Source organism: Meleagris gallopavo, chromosome 2, assembly GCF_905368555.1.
Source record: "Meleagris gallopavo chromosome 2, MGAL_WU_HG_1.1, whole genome shotgun sequence".
NCBI classification, from domain to species: domain Eukaryota; kingdom Metazoa; phylum Chordata; class Aves; order Galliformes; family Phasianidae; genus Meleagris; species Meleagris gallopavo.
Window position 1 is genome coordinate 49,728,431 of NC_139405.1, and position 20,620 is coordinate 49,749,050.

Genomic DNA, 20,620 nt, shown 5'->3' on the forward strand with positions numbered 1-20,620 from the left:
GGGGGTGTTTCTGTGGGATTTATTGACTGTTGTGTTGTACAGCTAACTGATTTCTGCACAGACTGAGACACTGTTTTGTAGACATTGTACCCCAGGATAAATTTATTCATTCACCCATTATGTGATCTGTGTATTGTATCAGATGAGTACAATGGATGCTGTAGCAGCAGCTCGAGCCTCAAAGAATTGAATGTCTATCTTCTGAGGTTCATGACAGCAGCTTGCTTGCTACCCATTCTGTTAAAAGGATTACCTAACCACTGCACAATTGCTATGGAGACCAGATGGTCTTTTTGCCTGTTTCTTTAGACAAATTGGGTTCAGTGTTCCCTTATGAATAGACATAAGCCCCCAAAGCCCTCTTGTTGAATGTAGTTTTTGCTCCCACATGAGAAATTCTGAATGCAGACTTTTGCTTGTTTGCAATCTGTACCTCCTGGTCTGAGGCAGGCAGTTTAGCTGGGACGGATGCAATTTGTTCTGCAGTCTGGGACTTCATGAAGTTGATACTGTCTTCTGTTTACCTTTATTTTGAGTCTCTTTTGTTCAATGCTAGTTTCATTTGATATAATTAAGTTGTTGACATAAGTGGCTAAAATTAGCGTAAGCAAATCAAACCTTCAAGGCAAGGGCATCTTCATTAGCAACCTTACAAACTTTTAGAAAGAATAAACAAGTTAAACAGATGTTTTGTTTTGTTTTCAAGGATTGGCTGAAATTTATGATTTATTTTGTCAGATATCTTTCTGATAACAGCCATGAATTTGGGTTTATAGGTTCTAGAATTATCCAAAAGGATGTATTTCTTCTAAATCATTTGTTTGCTGTCATTTTTTTTCTAAGCTTGTTGATGAGACTTTTTAATTCTAGTTGGCAACCTTTTCCTTTGCTTTCTGTAAGGTTAGCAAAGTACCTCAGTTACCACTGAATTCCTTTAAAATCTACAGAGTTCTTACGCACACTGAGCCAGAGCTCTTGTACAGCTTCCCCTACTGAATTTTTTATTCCCCACACTACTGGTATCTTCTGTGAAATTCAGCTGATATCCTTGTTTTGAGTTACAGCCTCTGTGTGTTTAGTGAAGGATTGATACATTTGGATGCTCAGGAAAAACTTGGGTCTTGCTACCTTCTCGTGTGCTGGGTGGTCAGTGCTGCCTTTCTATTGTTGCCTGGCAGAGCAGCTTAAAATATGTACAAACTTAAGGGGAGAGACTGCTGGGTGGCTTGTGGAGTGAGTTGTACAGTGGCCTTTCGCTGTAGGAGTCATAGTTGGAATTGAGACAAGACAAGGAAGGATAAACAGATCCTGCAGAAAATGCTCTGATCAGTTTATTCCAAATTATAGTGGATCACTGCACAGCCCAGTGATCTGTAATTGTTGTTCCAAAGGCCAAATGGAAGGTGCTCAAAGTGCACCCTAATTCATCATTGAGAGGGGAAAAGGAAAGGATTAGAAAATAAAACACCCTGTGACTTCATTGTATTAATTCCGTGTCAATTGTTAAAGTATGTTTATTAACATTGATGTCTGAAGTCCAAGAATCCATTTAATTAGATCTCTTTTATTCGTATTCCTTCTGATTATTTTTTTTTTGTATTTTTTGCTTATAGCTCAACTAAAAAGTGTTTTCTATGACCGAGAGCCTGTTTCTAATTATTATTATTATTATTATTATTATTATTATTATTATTATTATTATTATTATTATTTTGTGTTTTTTAGAAAGCCTACATTCATCTCCATCCTGCTTTTTTGGCAAGTGTAGTGGCTGGCTACGAAGGCAATGCAAATGATGCTAATTGATAACCATACCTACGTTTGAGAAAGAGATTCTACAGGTATGTTTCTTGTTTTATACACTGCTTTTGTCCAAAAGTGATAAGGGATAGAACTTAGGGTATTACAATATATTTAAATTCTTGAAAATAAGATTCTGTAATCACAATAGATTGTTTTGACAAAATTTTGATTGAGACTGCAGTGAATTCTCCTAAGAGTGTCAGTCTGAAGTTTGACAAAGGAGCATAGCTCTGATTGAAAATGGACTTCAATGTTCTTTCTGTAAATTAAAACAGTGGAGATTCACTCCAAATAATGAAAAGAACAGAAGATCATTTTTACTTTTGAGTACAGTTTATGAAGGTGCAAAATCTTAATTATCTCACTCTGGCAGATTGCCTTCTCCAGTGTGCACCATTCTCTGTGAATTCAGAAGAGAAGCTGAAGCGTGTTTTATTAAGTGAACTATCAAACTACCCCATGCTGAATGAACATAATACAATTTTGTGCTGTAATGGAAGATGAGGCTTTTCACTTTCCAAGTGAAAAGTTCTTTTTTCTTCCTTCCTTCTTCCTTCCTCTTCTCCTGGACTGACTCCATTTAAACTATAAAGTTGGAGTTAGCCGAACAGTTTATTGAGGCAATACTTGGTTGCGTAGAAGCCAGTCAAGCTGAAACTGCAGTTTACTTGTCTCCTGGCAGAAGGGATTTCTCTGAAAGTACAGTTCACTTTACATCTAAGTAATGATTATCTTGCTGTCTCCCTTTCATTATGCCATTGTTCTTGGGAGCCAGAGGTTTTGTAAGTTATAAGAAAAAGATGTTGCCAAGGGTGTGGGTGGAAAAAGGTGTTGACGTGATTTCAATGGGTTTAGATTCCAGCTTTAAAACAGAGGGGTAATAAACCAGACAGAGAATAGGCTTTCTGAGGCTGCCTCTAAAATTAATGCAATTATGAATTTGATGTTGTAAATCATTTGGGTTTTTTTGAAGCAATTGTTTCATATAACTTTTAAAAAAGGCACTTTCCTGTACTGAGAATAAATATGGTCTGTTACTTTTTGCTTTGTCTTCTGGCCATTGTTTCTAATGAAACTCTTCTTAATTTAGTGGAAAATGGGGAATTCAGAAAGCCAATACAGTCTTCAGGGATCAAAAAATCATGCTACTGCTTCAACTGGTTCCAAGCAGAAGCCTTGTTCTCTAAAAATTCGCAGTATTCATGCTAAAGATGAAAAGTCTTGCTCCTTGCATGGATGGGGACATACCAATAGTGGCTCAAACTACAAGTCAAGGTCTCTTGCTAGAAGCTGCCTTTCACACTTCAAGAGTAGTCAGCCTTATTCAGCTAGACTCGGTGATACTGTGGTGAAGGCCTCTAAAAGTAATGTCCTTGCCAAACACAGGACACACACCTCAGGGGACTACTGTCCAGGAAATAATGCAGTGTTTTTGCCTGATAATGGTTTCCACTATATTGGCCTTCAAGCTGGAAGTAATCATGCTGCTCCCCGAGAATGCAATGGGCACATATTAAAATGCTATGGAAAGAATGAGAGTCTTGCATCAGCCTCCCCATCAGAGGACAGAAGAAGTCCTAAAGTACTCATTAAAACACTGGGGAAGCTGGATGGTTGCTTGAGAGTTGAATTCCACAACAGCAGCAACAGCAAAGTACCAGCTGAGGAGTCCAGTGGGCCAGTCCAGCTGCTGAGGTATTCACCTACCTTGGAATCTAAGTCAAATAATCTGCTTGATGTCAGGAGGAACTCCAGTGCAGACTGTTCTTCAAACCATCGTCTGTCACCTACTGATTCAAGGCTTCGATCTAGTAAGGGAAGCTCCCTAAGCTCCGAGTCTTCATGGTATGACTCTCTCTGGGGAAATGCTGGGGATATCAATGAGTTGGATGGTCCATATTTGACTAGGAGCACTCCAGATACAAGCATTCATGCCAGTTTCCCACCAAGTGACAAGAAGTCCTTCAATCAAAGTTCGTCTCTTTCCTCACTTCGAGATCTATATAAGGATACAAATTTGGAAAGCACTCCTCCACCTGTGATCAGGCTGTCTGATGAGTATATTGACACTCACGGTAGCCTAAGCAACCGTGTATCATTCGCCTCAGACATTGATGTTCCCTCCAGGGTAGAGCAGGGAAGTCCTGCTCATTATTCCTCTTACACGCTCCCATGTAGAAAGTCCAAGCCCCTCACTGAGGATGCATCCAAGAAGGACACATTAAAAAGCCGAATGAGGCGCATCAGTGATTGGACAGGAAGTCTCTCGAGGAAGAAAAGGAAGTTGCAGGTATGTACAGTCTTGAGCCTAAGTGTCTGGAAGTTGGTTTGTAGACTTAAAACATGTTTATCTTTCTAACAGAATAATGAATTAACAAATTCTTATCATAATTCATGGAATTCTGAGAAATTTTCCAACCCAGAAGTTATATGTAAGTGTTAGCAACAAGAACAAAAACAACAAAAAAAGCATTTCTGTGCAAAAATTTTCCCTTCCTATTTTGTCACCTTCTTAGCTAACTTGAATCTCTGAACTCTGATATCTCAGTGAATTAGCTTTTGTATTCATTGTGTTATTTATGAAATAACTTTGAGTTTTTAAGCCTTCTTTTTGCTTCAAATATGAAAATATAGCCTAGCATACATTATTTAAAGATCATGGAAGGAACAGTGGAAATAAACTTGAAAAGCAGCACATTAAAAATACCTCTGCAAACACTCTCTATTTCTATTATATGCTTCATCACTGACTTTGATTTCACCATTGGCCTACCTGTAGCGAGGCAAGCAACTGCAGGCCACTGGCCAGAGTTGCTGGCTCCTTTTCTTCCTCCCATTAAGCTTTTACTTGGGGTGCCCTCCTCCTTCATGTGCATGAGCTTAGCTTGCCAGATGGAGGAGCTTGAGTTGCCATCTGGCCTGCTGGCAGTTGGTGTTGTGAAGAAGGAGATGGGAGAAGGGCAAGAGGGAGGGAAAGGATGTTTCCTTAGAAGAATTTAAAACTAATCCCATTAATAGGAATGTAGGATTCCTGTGGTTGGGAATGAAATTCTTCTCTCCAGTCGTATGTCCCAGAGTCAGCTCTTTAAATGCCAGACTGCACCTGGACTTCTGTGTGAGTTCAAACATTGAGTTGGAGGGCAGAAACTTTTTTTTTTTCCGATCTTCTCTAATATCTGTCATATAGGAACAGTCACTGTGCTTCTCTAGGGATCTGCTCTGCTCTTACTTCTGCAACTTAGCTAACAGCTAAGATCATATAATGCTCTTTCTTTCCTAGGTAAGGGCTAGAGAACTGGGAAGATGAAAATGAAAGCCATGTATTTGAGCCACTGCTTTGTGAGTTGATGCTCATGTATTTTATCAGATTTTGTCTTCTCACCTTCTTACTCAGCTGTGAAAGAGAAGGCAGAAAAAAAATGGAATCTGTAAAGTCGGCCCCAGAGCTTTCTGCTAGGATTCTTCGCTGATTTTGACATCTGCAGCTATTCTGGATTTTATAGCCTAGCTTTACATATGATCCCTGCATCCCAGACCTTTGCCATATATTACTTAGTTAAGACATTTTCAGAATGGTATTTGTGATGTAGGATTCATAGCTGCCTTGAATTCACTGTGCAGTAAGCTTACTCTAGGCACAGCGAAAAAATTCTGCTAGTGAGATTGCATCAAACTCAGATTTGATTCTGATAGATGGAAGTTGGCTCCAGTTCTGTAAATGATGATTTCTTAGAAAAAGGCATAGGAAATGGTTAGTCATCGATTTTTATCAGACAAGTATCCAACTACAGGCCAGACAAAAAGCGGGCAGACAGTGCTTTATGATTTTCCTTCATTGTGAGGTTTGGTCAGTTACTTTCTGCTTCACATGTAACATGTAACCTTCACATGTAACCATGTGATCTCTTTGGGGGGCTGCTGTTTTGTAGTGTAGTGATGACTGCATTCTCACCAGCTCATTGACTCAAAAGGGCAAAAGTACTGTGCATGATTCTGCTGGCAGCTGGTTAGTCCCAGTCAGTAGGACTGTTCATCACCATGATTACAGCCTCTCTACTTTGCTCTGAACATCGTGTCCCTTCCTCATTACGTTGCTGTGAGTCACTTAGGCAGAGCGTAAGTGAAAGCTGGAATATATCCTTATTGGTACACCAGAGCACTGGTACTTGGTTGGGTGGGTGGGCCCTCCTGCCAAGCCCCCTGCAGCATGAAGGCTCAAGGCTAGAAAGGACAATGAGGGCAGTTGAAACCAGTCTCCTGCTGTCAGAAGGGCAGTGGAGTATAACCTCCTTCATAACTGAACCAATTTCAGCCGAGAATCTGGTAAGCTTTTACCCCACTTGAAGCCCATTTCCAAACCCTCTTACTCAGATGCGTGGAACTTGTCATCTAATTTGCAGACTAAATATAGTCCCAGCCAGTCTGTTTCTGATGCCAGTATTGTCCATTATGTTAATTATCCTTCCCTGTTATTTAATCTGTTACAATTTATTTAAAGGGAGAAATTGTATCTCCTCTTGGCCCACCTTTTCTGGGCTGTGCAAACTCTCTTTGGTCCCCTGTCTTAAGATAGGAAGTCTGTTTCTTTTTCGTTCTGGCACCCTTTCTCTGCACCTGTTTTAAATCATTCATAACCAGATTCAGATATGGGATATTCCGGATGAGCCCTTGTCTGTGTCCTGTCTGGTGAGGTGGATGCTTCCTTATTGGCTTGATCTGATACTTGATCTGTTATATCCTGGAACTGAGTTTGCCTTTCTAATCATCATCTCCTGTCAAAGACTTGCTATTGTTCTGTGCTATGGCCCAGCTTTCTTCGCAGGATGATATCCTCATGCACTGCTTTTGTACATCGCTGGTGCTGTACTGCATGACGCATCCTCACTGGTTTAATTCTTTATGGAACAGCACTGGGAAGATGCTGTATCATGATACATTTTAAGAGCATCATAGATGTGTGTCGAGTATGTGGGGTGCATGGACAGGACCTAGGCAGACTTGCTGCAGTCATTTTTTTCTAACATTGGTGATGCAAGAACTGCCCTTGTGTATGTCTGTATAACATGTTGAGAAAGAGCTCATGCTGTGTGATGTAAAAAATGAGCCACCAGAAACTTCTGTGCAGATATGCTTTTGCATGAAATAAGTAGTCTTTTCGGATGAATCATTTCTGAAATGCACTGGCTTTTATAAGCCAGAGCATGAAGCTTGGCTGTGTAAAGAGAGTTTAAAAGAAAAGTGCGCTGAGGTAAACTCTTTATTTGGCTGGAAAGCAGGCATTAAGTCCCACTTTTTGCTTGAGTCTTAATGCATTTAACAGCCTGCATTACTTCCTGCCTTGTTCCTAACAGCTAATTATTACATGCGTCACTTTGTCTAATTAGTATCTTAGTTATCCTCTTTATCTTTTGCTTTATCTGCAATTAATCCAGGATATATCTCAGACATTAAGAGATCTGCTTGAATGCAGCTGCACAGATACAGTGCGAATTTTCTATCATCAGATACAACAGCAGAAAAAAGAGCAGGGCAAGCACCATGAGCAACAGTGACCAGATACTGCCACAGTGATAGCTTCTCTGGGGACCAGCAGAGACTGTGTGACGCTTCCAGTGCTGCTCATTTTTAGCAAATACAAGTGATGTTGTCATGGCAAAATGTGTATAATCCCAGCATTTAATTCATCATGCATCCTTTGTGAGAAAACTTCAGATGTGCTTGGTGGCTGTTGGTGGTTAGATTGTTTTTTACTTCTCTTTCCTCAGTGTGTGTTGTTCCAGTAATGGCCCTTCCTAGAAATCATCTTCTTATACGTGCTTTTCTCTTTGCTTTTCAAATAAATGATTTAGGACTGAAATAGATAGATATGCTTCATGAAGTATACATTAATATTTTCTGGAGGACAGCTTCTGGAGAATAAATAGTCAAGCAAGTAAAACAAAATTTTGGTACACATGTTCAGTAACAATAATTAAAAAGTAGGTGGAGAAAGCTTTCCATTCCCACGGAACTGCACATGGCTGGTGCAGTTGTGTGATCCATCTTGTACAGTTGTTCTGTGGGCTTAAACACATTACAGATGTGGTTCCACCCCCCTCAACCATTTCTCAGCTTGCCTGTGGAAAATTGTTTACAGTCATTGTTGCCTTGGATCTATTCATCTATTATCATGGGCTCCAATGAAAAAGGGTACATATCTTGTCAAGCTGTATATATAGGAAAATGCATATGAAATCCTTTTATTGAATTTCAGGATTTTTCCTGCAGGCACATTTGGCAAAACTGTTGATGTTCAGTGAGCTCCACTCTGAGAATACTGATGAAAGCTTTGCCACAGGGTTTGAGAGAAGTGCTGCCTTACTGTGAGAATTCGACTCTTGTGAGTGGGCAGGGTGATTTGTATAGCCAGACTTGAAGCTAAACATACTGTAAAGGGTCATAGTATTCAGCTGAGTGTGGCTTTTGGAGTGCCTTCAGCAACAGTGTCCTGCAGCCTGACAAGTAGCTTGCCTTGTGAGACTTGCACCTGGGTGTGGGCTCACCGTGGCTCCTGATTGCATGTGGAGACCAATCTACCATCAAAACACAACATTGCTTGTTTGAGAGCTTCAAGTGGAAAGCAAAGGAAAAAATAATAGTTGCTTTCAAAACTTCTGGTGAAAGCAGATTGTGGAAGACCAAGGGTTATTTACTTGATCTGCAAGCAAATAAATGCAACTATAGAAGTAGTCTAAACTTAGAAGTATAATAGCTTTATTTTTATGGAGGTAAATAACTTCACATCTTTGATTTTTGTAGCCATCTCTTCTTTTGTTTTCACTCATACATTTCAAGCAACAGTCTCAAATTTTCTCTTCCAGCAAAGTTATTGTGCTATGTCCTCTTAAATCCTAAAATAAATTTTAAATACCATCTGTAATGTAAGTTGGAAGCATAACAGATGGCTTTAGTGTGCCTCTCCTTTGCATGATAAGAAACCCCTGACCACCTGGGAGAGATGGGAGTGGGTAGCTTGTTACTGGGAAAGGCGTGAGACAGGCGAAGCCCATACTGCCAGCATGATCCCACTTGGATAGTCAGAAGCAGGAGCTGGACATGCATTAATGGCCATATAGCAAGGCACAAGATGTCATCAGACTCAGTTATTTCAAATTAGTTTGGCCAGCCTCTCAGTGCAGGGACAAAGTAACACAGTGTAATTTGGGAAAAGGCCTGTGGGTGCTTGATGAGATAGTCAAGCTCCTTTGGGGTTTCCAGCAAGTCAGAAAATACACACCTCTGCAGTTTGGAAACTGGATTCCTGCCTGTCAGCAAGCCTGCCTGCTTTTTTTTTTTTTTTCCTTCTTTTTTTTTTAACTGTATATTAGATTAGTTTTTATCAATCAATGCTAACAGGTTTAAAATATTTTAAACTTTTGACTTTTTTTTTTTTTGTGTGTTGGTTATGTACGTTTTGTGTGACAGAGAGAAAACAGAGATAAAATCGATTCTGATAAGCTTGAAGGTAAAGGTAGCTGCCTTGCATTAACGGGGTCACCAAAGCATTGAAAGCCCTGCAATAAAGCAATGTGCCATGGTGTTATTCCTGCTTGCACTCAGACTTACTGGTGACTTATTTCTGGCAACTTCCTTTAATATGCAGGAACCCAAATGTAAAGATGGGGGTGAATACTTTGACAGCAGAATGGACAACTTCAGCACAGACACGCTGGCACCATCACAGCAGCCTACTTTGTTGTGGTCACCCAGCTCCAGTCACATCCTGTCCCAGAGAAGTGAGTCCACCAATGCAGTCAGCAGTGATGCCCTGAGGCAGAACATTTATGAAAACTTCATGCGGGAGCTGGAGATGAGCAGGACGAACCTGGAGAACACTGAGACCTCATCAGAAACGGAGGACTCCAGCAGCGAGTCCCTCAGCTCCTTGGAGCAACTGGATCTGTTGTACGAGAAGGAGCAAGGAGTGGTGCGCAAAGCAGGGTGGCTGTTCTTCAAACCATTGGTGACCCTGCAGAAAGAGAAGAAGCTGGAGCTGGTCACACGACGAAAATGGAAGCAGTACTGGGTAACACTCAAAGGTAAACTGCCGTGTTTCCCCTCTGGCTTGGCAGCACCAATTATTTCCATTGTGTCTGCACAGCTTTTCCCACGTGATGGTTCCTATTAGCAATTCCTGTAACTTAACATAGTCTACTCTCACACTTGAAGTGAAGCATGTGTCAAACCAGCCCACTAAATCAAGGTAGTGCTTATGTATTTAGTACTGCATTTCTTACCATAGCAGGAATTGTTTCACCTGACTTCCCAGTTCTTGTATTTAAACATAACTGGGGTTTTAGAAGATGCTTTGGGATGTTTGGAGGTCAAAGACTGAATTGAACCAAAACTGGTAAAAATAAAGAAGTTACATCTCTGTATCAGAGGAAGTCAAAATTTACGGATTAAAAGGTCCCTGATGTCTGATTCTCTGGTTCAGGCACAATGTTTCCTTGGATCTGCTATAAAGTCTACTTTAAGTTGAGGTAATTTAAGGTAAAAACAGTTGGCTTGTTGCCAGGTGGCAAGGTAACAGAGGTCAATGCCTGCATGCTGAGGCATTTGCATGGAGAAACATTTACATTTAGGGTAGAAGCAGTAGCAGCAGTAGGGGAGAAAGACTGCAGTGCCCAAAGCTCAGCAAGGAATGCTTGCTTCTGTGGCTGCAGCAACTTCCAGGGGTCTTCTGTTTCCCTTCCTTCTGCAGATGGTCTTTCCCACAGCCTGCTTATTGCTGAGCACTTTTGCCTTTCAGAATGCTTGCCCTTCCCATCTCCCCCCTCTTCTCTTGCTGTGGGAAGGCAATCCACTTACGATAGGCTGCTGCCTGTGGGCTGCTGTGTGATTACTGTGTTTAGCCCTGCACTAGCAGCATGTGTTGATAGCTCAGAGTAATGGAGCAGGTAGGTGTGCTGCAAGAAGCATATGGGTGTCGGGAAGTGTGAGAAGGAAAATAACATCTATTGTGCGGAGGAAAAGGAATTTACTGTGCGAGTTCATAGGCTTATTTTTTCTTTCCTTTTTTTTTTTGAATTGTATCTGAAGGATTTGCCTTTCAGTAGATGTAGTGCTAAGTTAATGAGTAAGGAAATGATCAAACTTAATAATTTCCTAGTATATCTTGGACTGGAGGAGAGAAAATAACAACTTTCCCTCAGGTTGCCCTTTTCAAAATTCTGCATGGGTGTAGACCAAAGAAAAATGAACATCAAATAGCAAGTGTGGAGAGTGTTACCCTTGATAGTACTGATTTGAAGGAAGCAAACTTGCAAGAATGTAGCAATTCTGCCTTATAATTCAGAGACCTGTTATCAAAGGATCAAAATGTAGGCAGTCTTAACAGTTTAAATTACTTATACTGATCATCAGGTAGCATGATTCATGCTTACAAGCAGTATATACAAAGGGAAAAACAATATCTGAATGCCACCCTTTTATTGTATGTTTGTGTTAAGGAGTGCAAATATGAGTTTTATCTACCTCCTCTAAAATTCTAGCAGTTTCTTAACAAATCTGTCAATGCAGAGACTGTAACATATTATACTAGTTGTCTGTACATTTTTAGGGTAATGAAGTGCTCTGGGAAGGAAGTCAGGTGCTTTGTGTTTGGTTCTTTGCTATGCATTTGGCTTACTGGTTACCTTGAATAAGTCACTTCCCTTCTTGCTACCTGCATTTACCTAGCCATAACAAGGAAATAATGAAATTATTTGGAAAAAGCTTTATTAATTTCTAACATTATAACTATTCAATATAATGCTTTCTTCTTAAGATGAGTGATATGGCTGCCACTCATGATGCAGAATCTCCTCCACTTTGCTAACAGTTTTAAATACACATTTCTCATTTCCTTGATCTCATACCTTTATTGTCCTGTAGAGAGTTCTGGTGCCAAAATAAACTTGCCTGTCTGGATATCAAGGCGTAGTTCTGTTTTCGTAATATGCTGCATCAAGATCAAGTCTCTTGCTTTAGTTTTCCCTTATGCAGGACTTTGAGTAAATCTGTATTTAATTTGTTCTTGAAATTTAAGTAGACAAGATATTTTAAAATATGACTTAAAATAGCTGCATATGCAAATGGAGAACAGCGTGTTTCTTTGCACTCTGGTGAATGTGTTAAATTATAAATATGCAGAAGGCTTATAACCATTTGTTATATGCCAGACTTCAAAGTAGATGTGTCCAGAGACCTTTGCTTCACTTTCAGGGCCATCATGACCTGTGCTTGAATAATAACATGAGGCTCTCTCTTTCCCATCTGTCTTGTCTAATTAATTTATTTTAATGAGGGAAATTGCTTTCCAACTGCACTTCCCCTTCAGTTCACATTTTGATGAAAATACTTGAACTATAATCAGTCCCATTGGGTCTGTTAGAATTCATGAAACCAGCTAATGCTTCACCCCAAGATATATCTTAACGCACATGCATGCTTTTCAACTATTATTTACTTGTTTGGTTTTGTACATGTAAACTTCCACAATAAAAGGCAACATATCTTTAGTTACCTTTCTGATAATTCATAGGGGAAATGTGGAAGTTTTAAATAGAATTAATTTACACTTTCCTAAAATACAAAAGTAGAAGTGGTTGTACAGTGTTGATGCTGAAGAGTGCAAGTGGAAACTTTGGTTTGTTGATTTTGTTTGTCTTGTAATGGTGAAAGTACTAAAGAAGTGGTATGTCTGATACGCAGTGTAACAAACCATATCCTTCTTTTCCTACTGCAGAGATGTCCAGCTATCTCTATTGTAAAGGAGAGAAAGTGTGAGTGGGTAAGGGGAAAGGACAGGACCAACTCTATAAGATTTGCTCTCATCCTGAATATTCTGCTAGATGCTCTGAGCAGCAGTAGGAAAAGATGCACTTAAGTAGTGCACAGGAATTGCTATTAATTGAATGCCTTCCTTTTAAAACCTTTCAGTTGTCAACTGATTTGCTCAGTAACCTGTGATTTCCTTTTCTCCTGTAACTGGTTTACATTCAGTAGCACTGGAGAATGTGATGAGGTTCAACTCATTGACTTTTTATTATCATTTACTCTGTATTTGGTCTGTGAGAGAGTGGACTCTATCTCGTAATTTCTCAAAACAGATGTGCCCCACAAACCCTAGCAGGCAAATCATTTTCCTTAATCAGGCAGAAGGACCCCCAAAATCAAGAATTTTGGTTCTGATTTCAGATCTAACTTTAGAGTAACCTCTACCTCAAAATTACATGAATTTGGATGATGTGTTTGGGATGTTTAGTACATAAGTGTACTAATGTTAGAGAAATGTTAAAACGGAGTTCGATGTCTGTTTTAGCTATTTTAAATGCATGTATAAAGGAAACATTTCTATTTTGCAGGTTTTGCAACATTCCTTTTATACAAACTACCCACGTACCTAGGTAGATATGCCTAAGTTTTGGTTCTGCCTTGTGTTGCATTGTCTCTTTGATTTGAAGGAAAAACAACAAGAAAAAGCAGACCAGAGAGATAACAATGGTGTAGCCCTAACAAACTTAATCCTTATACTGGCTGAGTTTCAAGTTCTCCACTGAATATGTATAGGGGCTACAACAGTAATATATTCATGGATTTCTGGTCCCTAGGGGACCATTGTGGTCATTTAGTCTGAGTCAATACATAATGTGGCTGTAAGTTTTTAAATTAATTCCTGACTGAATTGAAGCATATCTTTTAGAAAAGGCTTTCCTTGCTGGAAAATCCACGAACAGCCTCAGAGTTTTCTAACTGCTTAGATAATTTTCAAATTTGTTTATAGTATCTCTTTTTATTTCTTCCAGGTTAAACATCCAGCCATAGTCTAGTGTTAATTAGTTTCTCAATTATAAAAAACAAACAGTATCAACTCCTTTATTATTAATCTTTATGTTTCACAGGAGTGAGAGTGAGGTGCATTTACTTCTGTTCTCTAGATACACAAATGGGTTAAGAAATTCTTCAGAAACCCAAGATAGTTTTAAACAAGATTATTTTAGTAACATACCTCAGACTGTGGCTGCCTGGGCAGGTAAATCGGTACATCTCAGAGGACAGTGGGATGTAATGCACAGCAGCAAAGAATGGCTGGCAAGGAAGAGAGGAGCAGCAGGCAGCTTTTATACCAGCTTCACTGCCAAAGGCAATGTAATCATACTTCTGGGTACTGGGACCAAGGCTGCTCTTCTGGCCTCCAGAAATAATTTCTCTCTGCATTCATGATTGTCAAAAATGAAATTTGTTTTCTGGATGTACGTCTCACATCTTACATATTACTCTACCAGTGAGAATGAACATGATCAGAATCAATCCTTTTAAGCTGTTTTAAATTATCCAGATAATGTTCATGGTCTAAGTTGACAGTTTTCAGGTAGATTGAAGGAAGTCCAATTTAAATTTGAGACATTTATTCACTTTGCATGTTTTTGGAAGACAAATGTTTCTGCAAATCTTTTGTCTGCAACTACAAAGGTTATTGAGAAAGAGCTGATTTTTTTAAATAATAACTGAACGCAGGAGCTGATTGAACTAAGCAGGAATTTTTCTACAGGCTTAAATATTTTAATAGGCTGAGTTTACTGAGCTATCCTGTTCTTTTTGTTTGTTTGTTTTTTAAGTCCTGCATATTCGGTGCATCTCTATTGGACATCAGTTCTAAATTTACATTGGCAAATTCAATATTAACTTTTCCTATGTCCCAGTTTTGAGGATCCCACTCATTTTTTCTAGCTCAAAAGAGGGGAACTAATATTCTCTGTCATTGGGAATTTTAATTCACAGAAACATTAATCTAAGAGAACTTGAATGAGAGATCCAGACTTTGATTTTCTCTTCACATTTCTTGTCCCTTTGAATTCCAAAGGTTGTACTCTGCTGTTCTATGAGACCTATGGAAGGAATTCAATGGAGCAGAATAGTTTGCCTCGATACGCTCTGTTTGCTGAAGACAGTATAGTCCAGTCTGTTCCAGAACATCCCAAGAAAGAAAATGTGTTCTGTCTCAGCAATTCTTTTGGAGATGTCTACCTATTTCAGGTAATAGAATGCATACATAACTTTCTAATTATTTCCATTATAGGTTGTGTCTGTGAGTATGCACTTACACGTGTGATTATGTATACGTACATATACAGTCTCATGTCTGTGACTTAAAAATAATACTATAGTTACATTATTACAGTATACTGTTATAGTATTGATGTATGTGTATGATACTACTTCAGGTGTACAGTATTACACCAGTTGACTCAGTCAGTTACAGTTCAGAAATAAAGAGAACATAAATCACAAACATACAAGACAATTCTTGTTGATTATTAAAAGCTTCCAGAATATCAAGTGTCTTAGCAAATGTTTTCACATCTATCTGCATTGTGCCTTTACAGAATGATGGACACAATTCTGACTCTGCTGGCCTCAGAAAATGTCTCAGTTGAGTAAAGCATTCAAAAGGAAGGTTAAAAGTAGTTCTTGCCTGCTTGACTGCAGTACTGGAAATATTAATAAAGAACAGTATTATGTGGAACTGCCTGCATAAAAACATGTTGATTCACAGGCGCACTTGTAAACATTTCTGGAGACACTTTGTGCAGATGTATTCTCTTAACCTTGCTATGCTGTGCTACACTAATTTGGCATTTTTAAAGTAAGCAACTCCTCTCCTCCAACATTACTTTTAAAATCATCCCTGTTGCTATGTTACCTCTGCAAGAAGAGATTTATTTTTGAAATCTATTGACTTTCACCTTATTTAATTGGAGAGCTAAAGAATGCAAGTCACATCTTGCCCACGGCTCACGGGCTCTGCTGTGCTCCCCAGAGGCCTCAGACCTGGAAGGTCTAAGAAGCAGAAGCTGGAGTTTGGGTACAAATCATGACAGTGTGGAAAAAGCTCCTTTGTTTGTGTAGTTTTAAAACCTTACTTCAGAAGTTTTGAGAAAAAAAATGCTTCAGGTCTCAGGGAAACCATGAAACAATTAATGTCCTAAAGTTGCAGATTCATTTTGATTTTCTTTTTCCTGGTCATAATTTTGCACTGTTGGTTTGTTCCACAGGCAACAAGTCAGACAGATCTGGAAAACTGGGTTACTGCAATACATTCAGCCTGTGCTTCCCTCTTTGCAAAGAAGCTTGGGAAGGAGGACACAGTTCGGCTACTGAAAAATCAGACCAAGAGTCTTTTCCAGAAGATTGATATGGACAGCAAGATGAAAAAGATGGCAGAGTTGCAGCTCTCAATTGTTAGTGATCCAAAAAACAGGAAGGCGATAGAGAATCAGGTACTGGAAATAGTGCAGTTTGTTTCTGCTACAAGGTATTATTGCGGGAGAACATTTGTCGTAGTTTTTTGCTTTGGTCTCTGACTGTTAATGCTTTGTAGGCCTGAAAGCAACTGTTGTGGAGATAGTTGGCAAGATATGGTAGTCGTAATTATTGCCAAGTTTCTACAGCAATCCAGAGCAGCTCAGGAAGTAGACCAGCACTTAAAACTGATGATCAGACTGGTCTGTTTTATGAGCACAAAGCTACTTCTTTTCTCTTCTGGAAAAATGTAATTAATTTTCACTGCTTTGTTTTATGATACACTTAGATGCTAATAATATCTAGCTATTATATAGCATGCCACAGGATCTACAGTATGTTCTGTGAATAATTTAATTTATTATTGAACTGCAGGAAAGATTTTAGAGTAGGTACATAGCAATATATTTCTGCACCTTAAGATGTGATATAATGTATGCTCTATCCAAATAAAATTGTAAGAAGGTCTAAGAACAATGGTAAGTAATGGTAAGAAGGCAGACAAAACCATATGCTTCAGCTGAAATTTAGCCATTACTAAAAGTCCAGGATCCTCTAGGCTTCTTAAAAATCCACATAGGAGTTCAAAGGAGAACTAGAAGTCAAGACCAGCATTTATCTTGAATGGAAAAGCACTTCCATGAGTACCACTGACAGCCTCTGGAGCATTATTCCCTTTCAAAGAAAAGGGGAACTGTTTGTCACTAGCAGCACTTTTTGTAACACTTTCTGGTTTTGTGCTAGGAATTTTTTGTATTAGTATAAGCTCAGACCCATCAGTGTTTAGGTTGGGAGATCTAGTGTCCTGCAGCCAAGATTTTTACACTTGGCAGAACAGCTAGTATGTTTGCATCCACACTTGCATCTAGGTTACTTTTGTTTTATTGCAGCAAGAATTGGTCTGAATCATCGGTTGCTTCTTCCTGCAAATAATTTCTGAATGCCTAATGTGTAGTTTTGATCATATTTTCTTATGATGGTGGTAGAAATGACTGAATCTTAGCTATAGCAGCAGCTTAATGCTGAAGAAACTTCACCACTATGGTTTATTTCTAAAAAGAAAACTGGAGTATCTCTCCATCCTCCTGCTGAAATTTTGTTTTCATAGTCATATTCATAGTTTCAATACCAAGTGTGCAACTTGGTATTTCAGCTAAGCCATGCTTAAAACAAATAGTCATAGCAGACTGATGAATAGCTAGAGCTGTTCTTCAGGTAAAATAGTCGCATTTTTGTCTTTGCAGTCATGCATAAACATAAAGCCTTTCTCTACTCTTAGCTTTCAGCAAACAAACCAGGAATCACTCCAGTGCCACCTAATGGAATTACATCTTGAGATGTTGACATATTGCCCATACCAACAGCTGTGTAGGCAACAACTGGCAAATGATGATGTGTCTCTCAGTGTCTTGGTAAAGGGTTCACTGCTCACAGCCCTTTGTGGTGATGTTCATAAGCTTTTGGAGTGCTCAGATTACATACTTCCCACGTCACTTTATTTCATGGTCCAGAGCCTATTGGGGTGACTGGAGGATGAGCAAGGCATCCTTTTATTGCTGTAGGTTTTGAGACATAGAAAAATATATAGATTTCTAGAGATTCTCTAGTGCTTAATATGGCCTTATCATGTGTGACACGCTGAAGAAAAATCTTTTCTTACACTCACTGATTCACTAGATACTGATGCTAGTTTATTTAGAGTCAGGTGAACTTTGCTAATGATGGTCTCTTCATTCCTGCTAATTAGGTATTCTGTCCTTGAACTGCCATTGTTTTCCAGTTCTGATCCTGGAAGGAGTTGGCTGCATTCTGCTATAACTAAAATCCATCACTGGGGTTGCAGAAGATTTATTTCTGCTAATCTTCTGTCTATTAATTTCTCAAAATGTTGACTGAGGGCAAACTAGTGAGACAAAGAGTGAAATGGATCATCTGCAAACATCCACTAGTTAACAAACAATAAATTCACAGTGAACCTTTTCTTCAGTCTGAAACCTTTTGATCTCTATAAAATTTCTCCTTACAGCTGCTTTAAGTTTTGTCAGCAAGATCACTTCGGAGAAAAGTCAGTAGTTTCCTGATCTTTTGATTTAATGTCTCAGTAATGGGTTTCTGGGGGAAAAAAAAAAAAAAAAACAACAACAAAAAAAACAACAAACCAAAACCCTAAAAATCTTTAATATATTTAGTAAGTAAGCATTCTTAATATACTTATTATGCTAGCAATTCTGAAAAAGCATTGTTCATTAGTGAAAAGTTTGCATATATGTAGCTTAATTGTTTTGAATTGGAATTGTTTAGTTATCTTTTGTCCACTTTTAGACACAAGCCACTTTTATACAGGAGGAATATAAATACTTGGACTTGTATTCTCTATGTTTGGTGGTGGTTTCAATCATGTAGGAGTTGACTGAAGTATATCATACATGTCCTGTTCCAGATAACTTTACTAGTGATAGGTTTTGGGAAGTCAAAGAAAATACTGCAATTGACTCCAGAGGGATCACTGTATTGTTTTTTTGTTGTTGTTATTTGGTTGGTTGTTTTTTTTTTTGTTTTGTTAATGAAAAAAAGATGAGATACATTTATTTTCACTGGAGAGTTATCTTAGAAATGATGATTTCTAAATCTTTTGTCTTTGTCCTTTTTTTTCCTTAGAAGAATAACCACTCAACTTCAACTTCCATCCCTCCCCCCATTTATACTGATTTAAAATGAATGCTTCTTTCTACTAAAGACTTAATAAAACATAAGGCTTTACAAGCACACATCATCATCTTTTGTTTCACAGATACCATTACCTGAAAGGCAATTACAATAAGGAAATCTGGACTTCTAAAACTGCTATGTGTACTTAAATGTACATATAGGTTTATTTTTAGTGTGCAGCAAGTGAACTGGAAAAGTTCTTCTGATGCTTCTTTTTATATTTGATGGATTTGCAGGCTAGAGTTTGATAAAGCTAGTGCTACATGGAAGTGCAAACAAAAAGTTAGAATGAGAAGGTTGATTTTCTAGATAAATGACTATTTTAGAAACTTGATCTATCAAACTGGCCAAGAAATGTCTTCAGACCTGCAGCTTAGATCAGGGATTCCCTCTGTCTGGGTTTACCAGTCCAAAAATAATAATAATGGACTTACTAGCAGTATAAGAGAAAATAGCAGCCCTTGATATAGCTATCAGTACAGTGGGGCAATTTAGAAGAGATTGAAGAGAGCAGTATGTGTACAGCAACTATTCCCATTAGGCCTCTGGTCATATGTCTGAAAATAAGTGTGCACATACTATCTACGGCCATGTGTGTTTATATTAATATATGCAATAAATATGCTGTTTGGTGGTGCTGGTTTGTTTCCCCAGGCTGTAAGATAATAAGACAAAAAATAGCAAGTTCAAAAATCTCAGAGCACTGATCATGATTTCAAAGCCCATGGAGTCTATCTTTAAAAAATATTAACTTTCCTAGAAGCTTAACATTGGAGGGGTATTCACAGCATTTGCTGTGAAAACGGAGCCTTGTCTAACTGCCACTGAAGTTAGTGAAAGGGATTCATGGCATTTAGTTGGAGGTCTTTTAACAAAATATTGCATGTTAATTTAAAATTGGAGCTGCCTTTGCCTGTAGAAATGTTTTTAATGGAATGGAAAATTAGCCTCACTGTGAGGGCACTGCAGCTCTGGGTGTATTTCTTTGTGTACTTTGTACATAAGTCTTTTCTATTGTCTCATTTTAGTACCGTAATGTGAATAAGGGTTGCTTGAAAGCACTCTGGACTTTTCAAATTGTAATATATTTGCATAATAATGTTTTATTTTCCAAGTTATTCGGGGTTTTCTGTTCTGATTCGTATTTTCTGTGTGCATTAGACTTATTTATCAGATAGGTTATGAGCAGAGGTTTTATTTTCAAGCATTGAAATGATGAGGCATTAATGAGAAGAACAGATGCATGCTTGAAGATGAAAGTTTTCATATGCACCCTGCAACCACAAGTGGTTTTTCTGTTACCATATAGAGCAAAATAAGGGGATCAGTAAGGTGATATTCTGTTTTCTCTGAATCGTCATTAAATAAATTAGTACCTTTCCTCATTTCCCTTTGGTGACCTTTTGCCTTTCACCTCATAACTTCATTACAGTTTGTCTAAAATGTACCTGACTATTTATCTTTTCTCTCACTAATATGTACGGGGAGACAACTTGTGTACTTTTAAGAATTTTACTCTTCAGACTCCCTTCAGAAGACCAAATTGCATGTCTTCATTTTTCTATGAAGCATCTTATGATATATTGTCCAAAACTAGGTGAAAACTCACAGTAATAATCCTGAAATAGATTATTTCCAGGGAACTTTACTAACACTTGCCAGTTTCTCCACATGAAAATTCTAATTTATTTGTAATATCCAGTGATTTTTCTTTCTTCTACATTCTTCCAAATGAAAGAAAAATGTTATCTAAATTTGGTATAACAGATCTTCAATTTAGATG

At 38.4% G+C, this 20,620-nt stretch overlaps 1 protein-coding gene across 2 annotated transcripts in view; it reads left to right on the forward strand.

Annotated features, from left to right (window-relative positions):
* Window positions 1–1,721: 1,721 nt before the first annotated feature.
* TIAM2 (TIAM Rac1 associated GEF 2) overlaps window positions 1,722–20,620 on the forward strand; it is an 86,253-nt gene continuing 67,354 nt past the window's right edge. For both annotated transcript variants that reach the window (XM_085217066.1, XM_085217067.1), the window contains exons 1-5: window positions 1,722–1,841; window positions 2,894–4,093; window positions 9,446–9,881; window positions 14,690–14,862; window positions 15,882–16,106. In XM_085217066.1, the coding sequence (XP_085073192.1) occupies window positions 2,900–4,093; window positions 9,446–9,881; window positions 14,690–14,862; window positions 15,882–16,106 (2,028 nt within the window). In that variant the 5' untranslated portion in view covers window positions 1,722–1,841; window positions 2,894–2,899. The remainder of the gene's footprint in view (window positions 1,842–2,893; window positions 4,094–9,445; window positions 9,882–14,689; window positions 14,863–15,881; window positions 16,107–20,620) is intronic.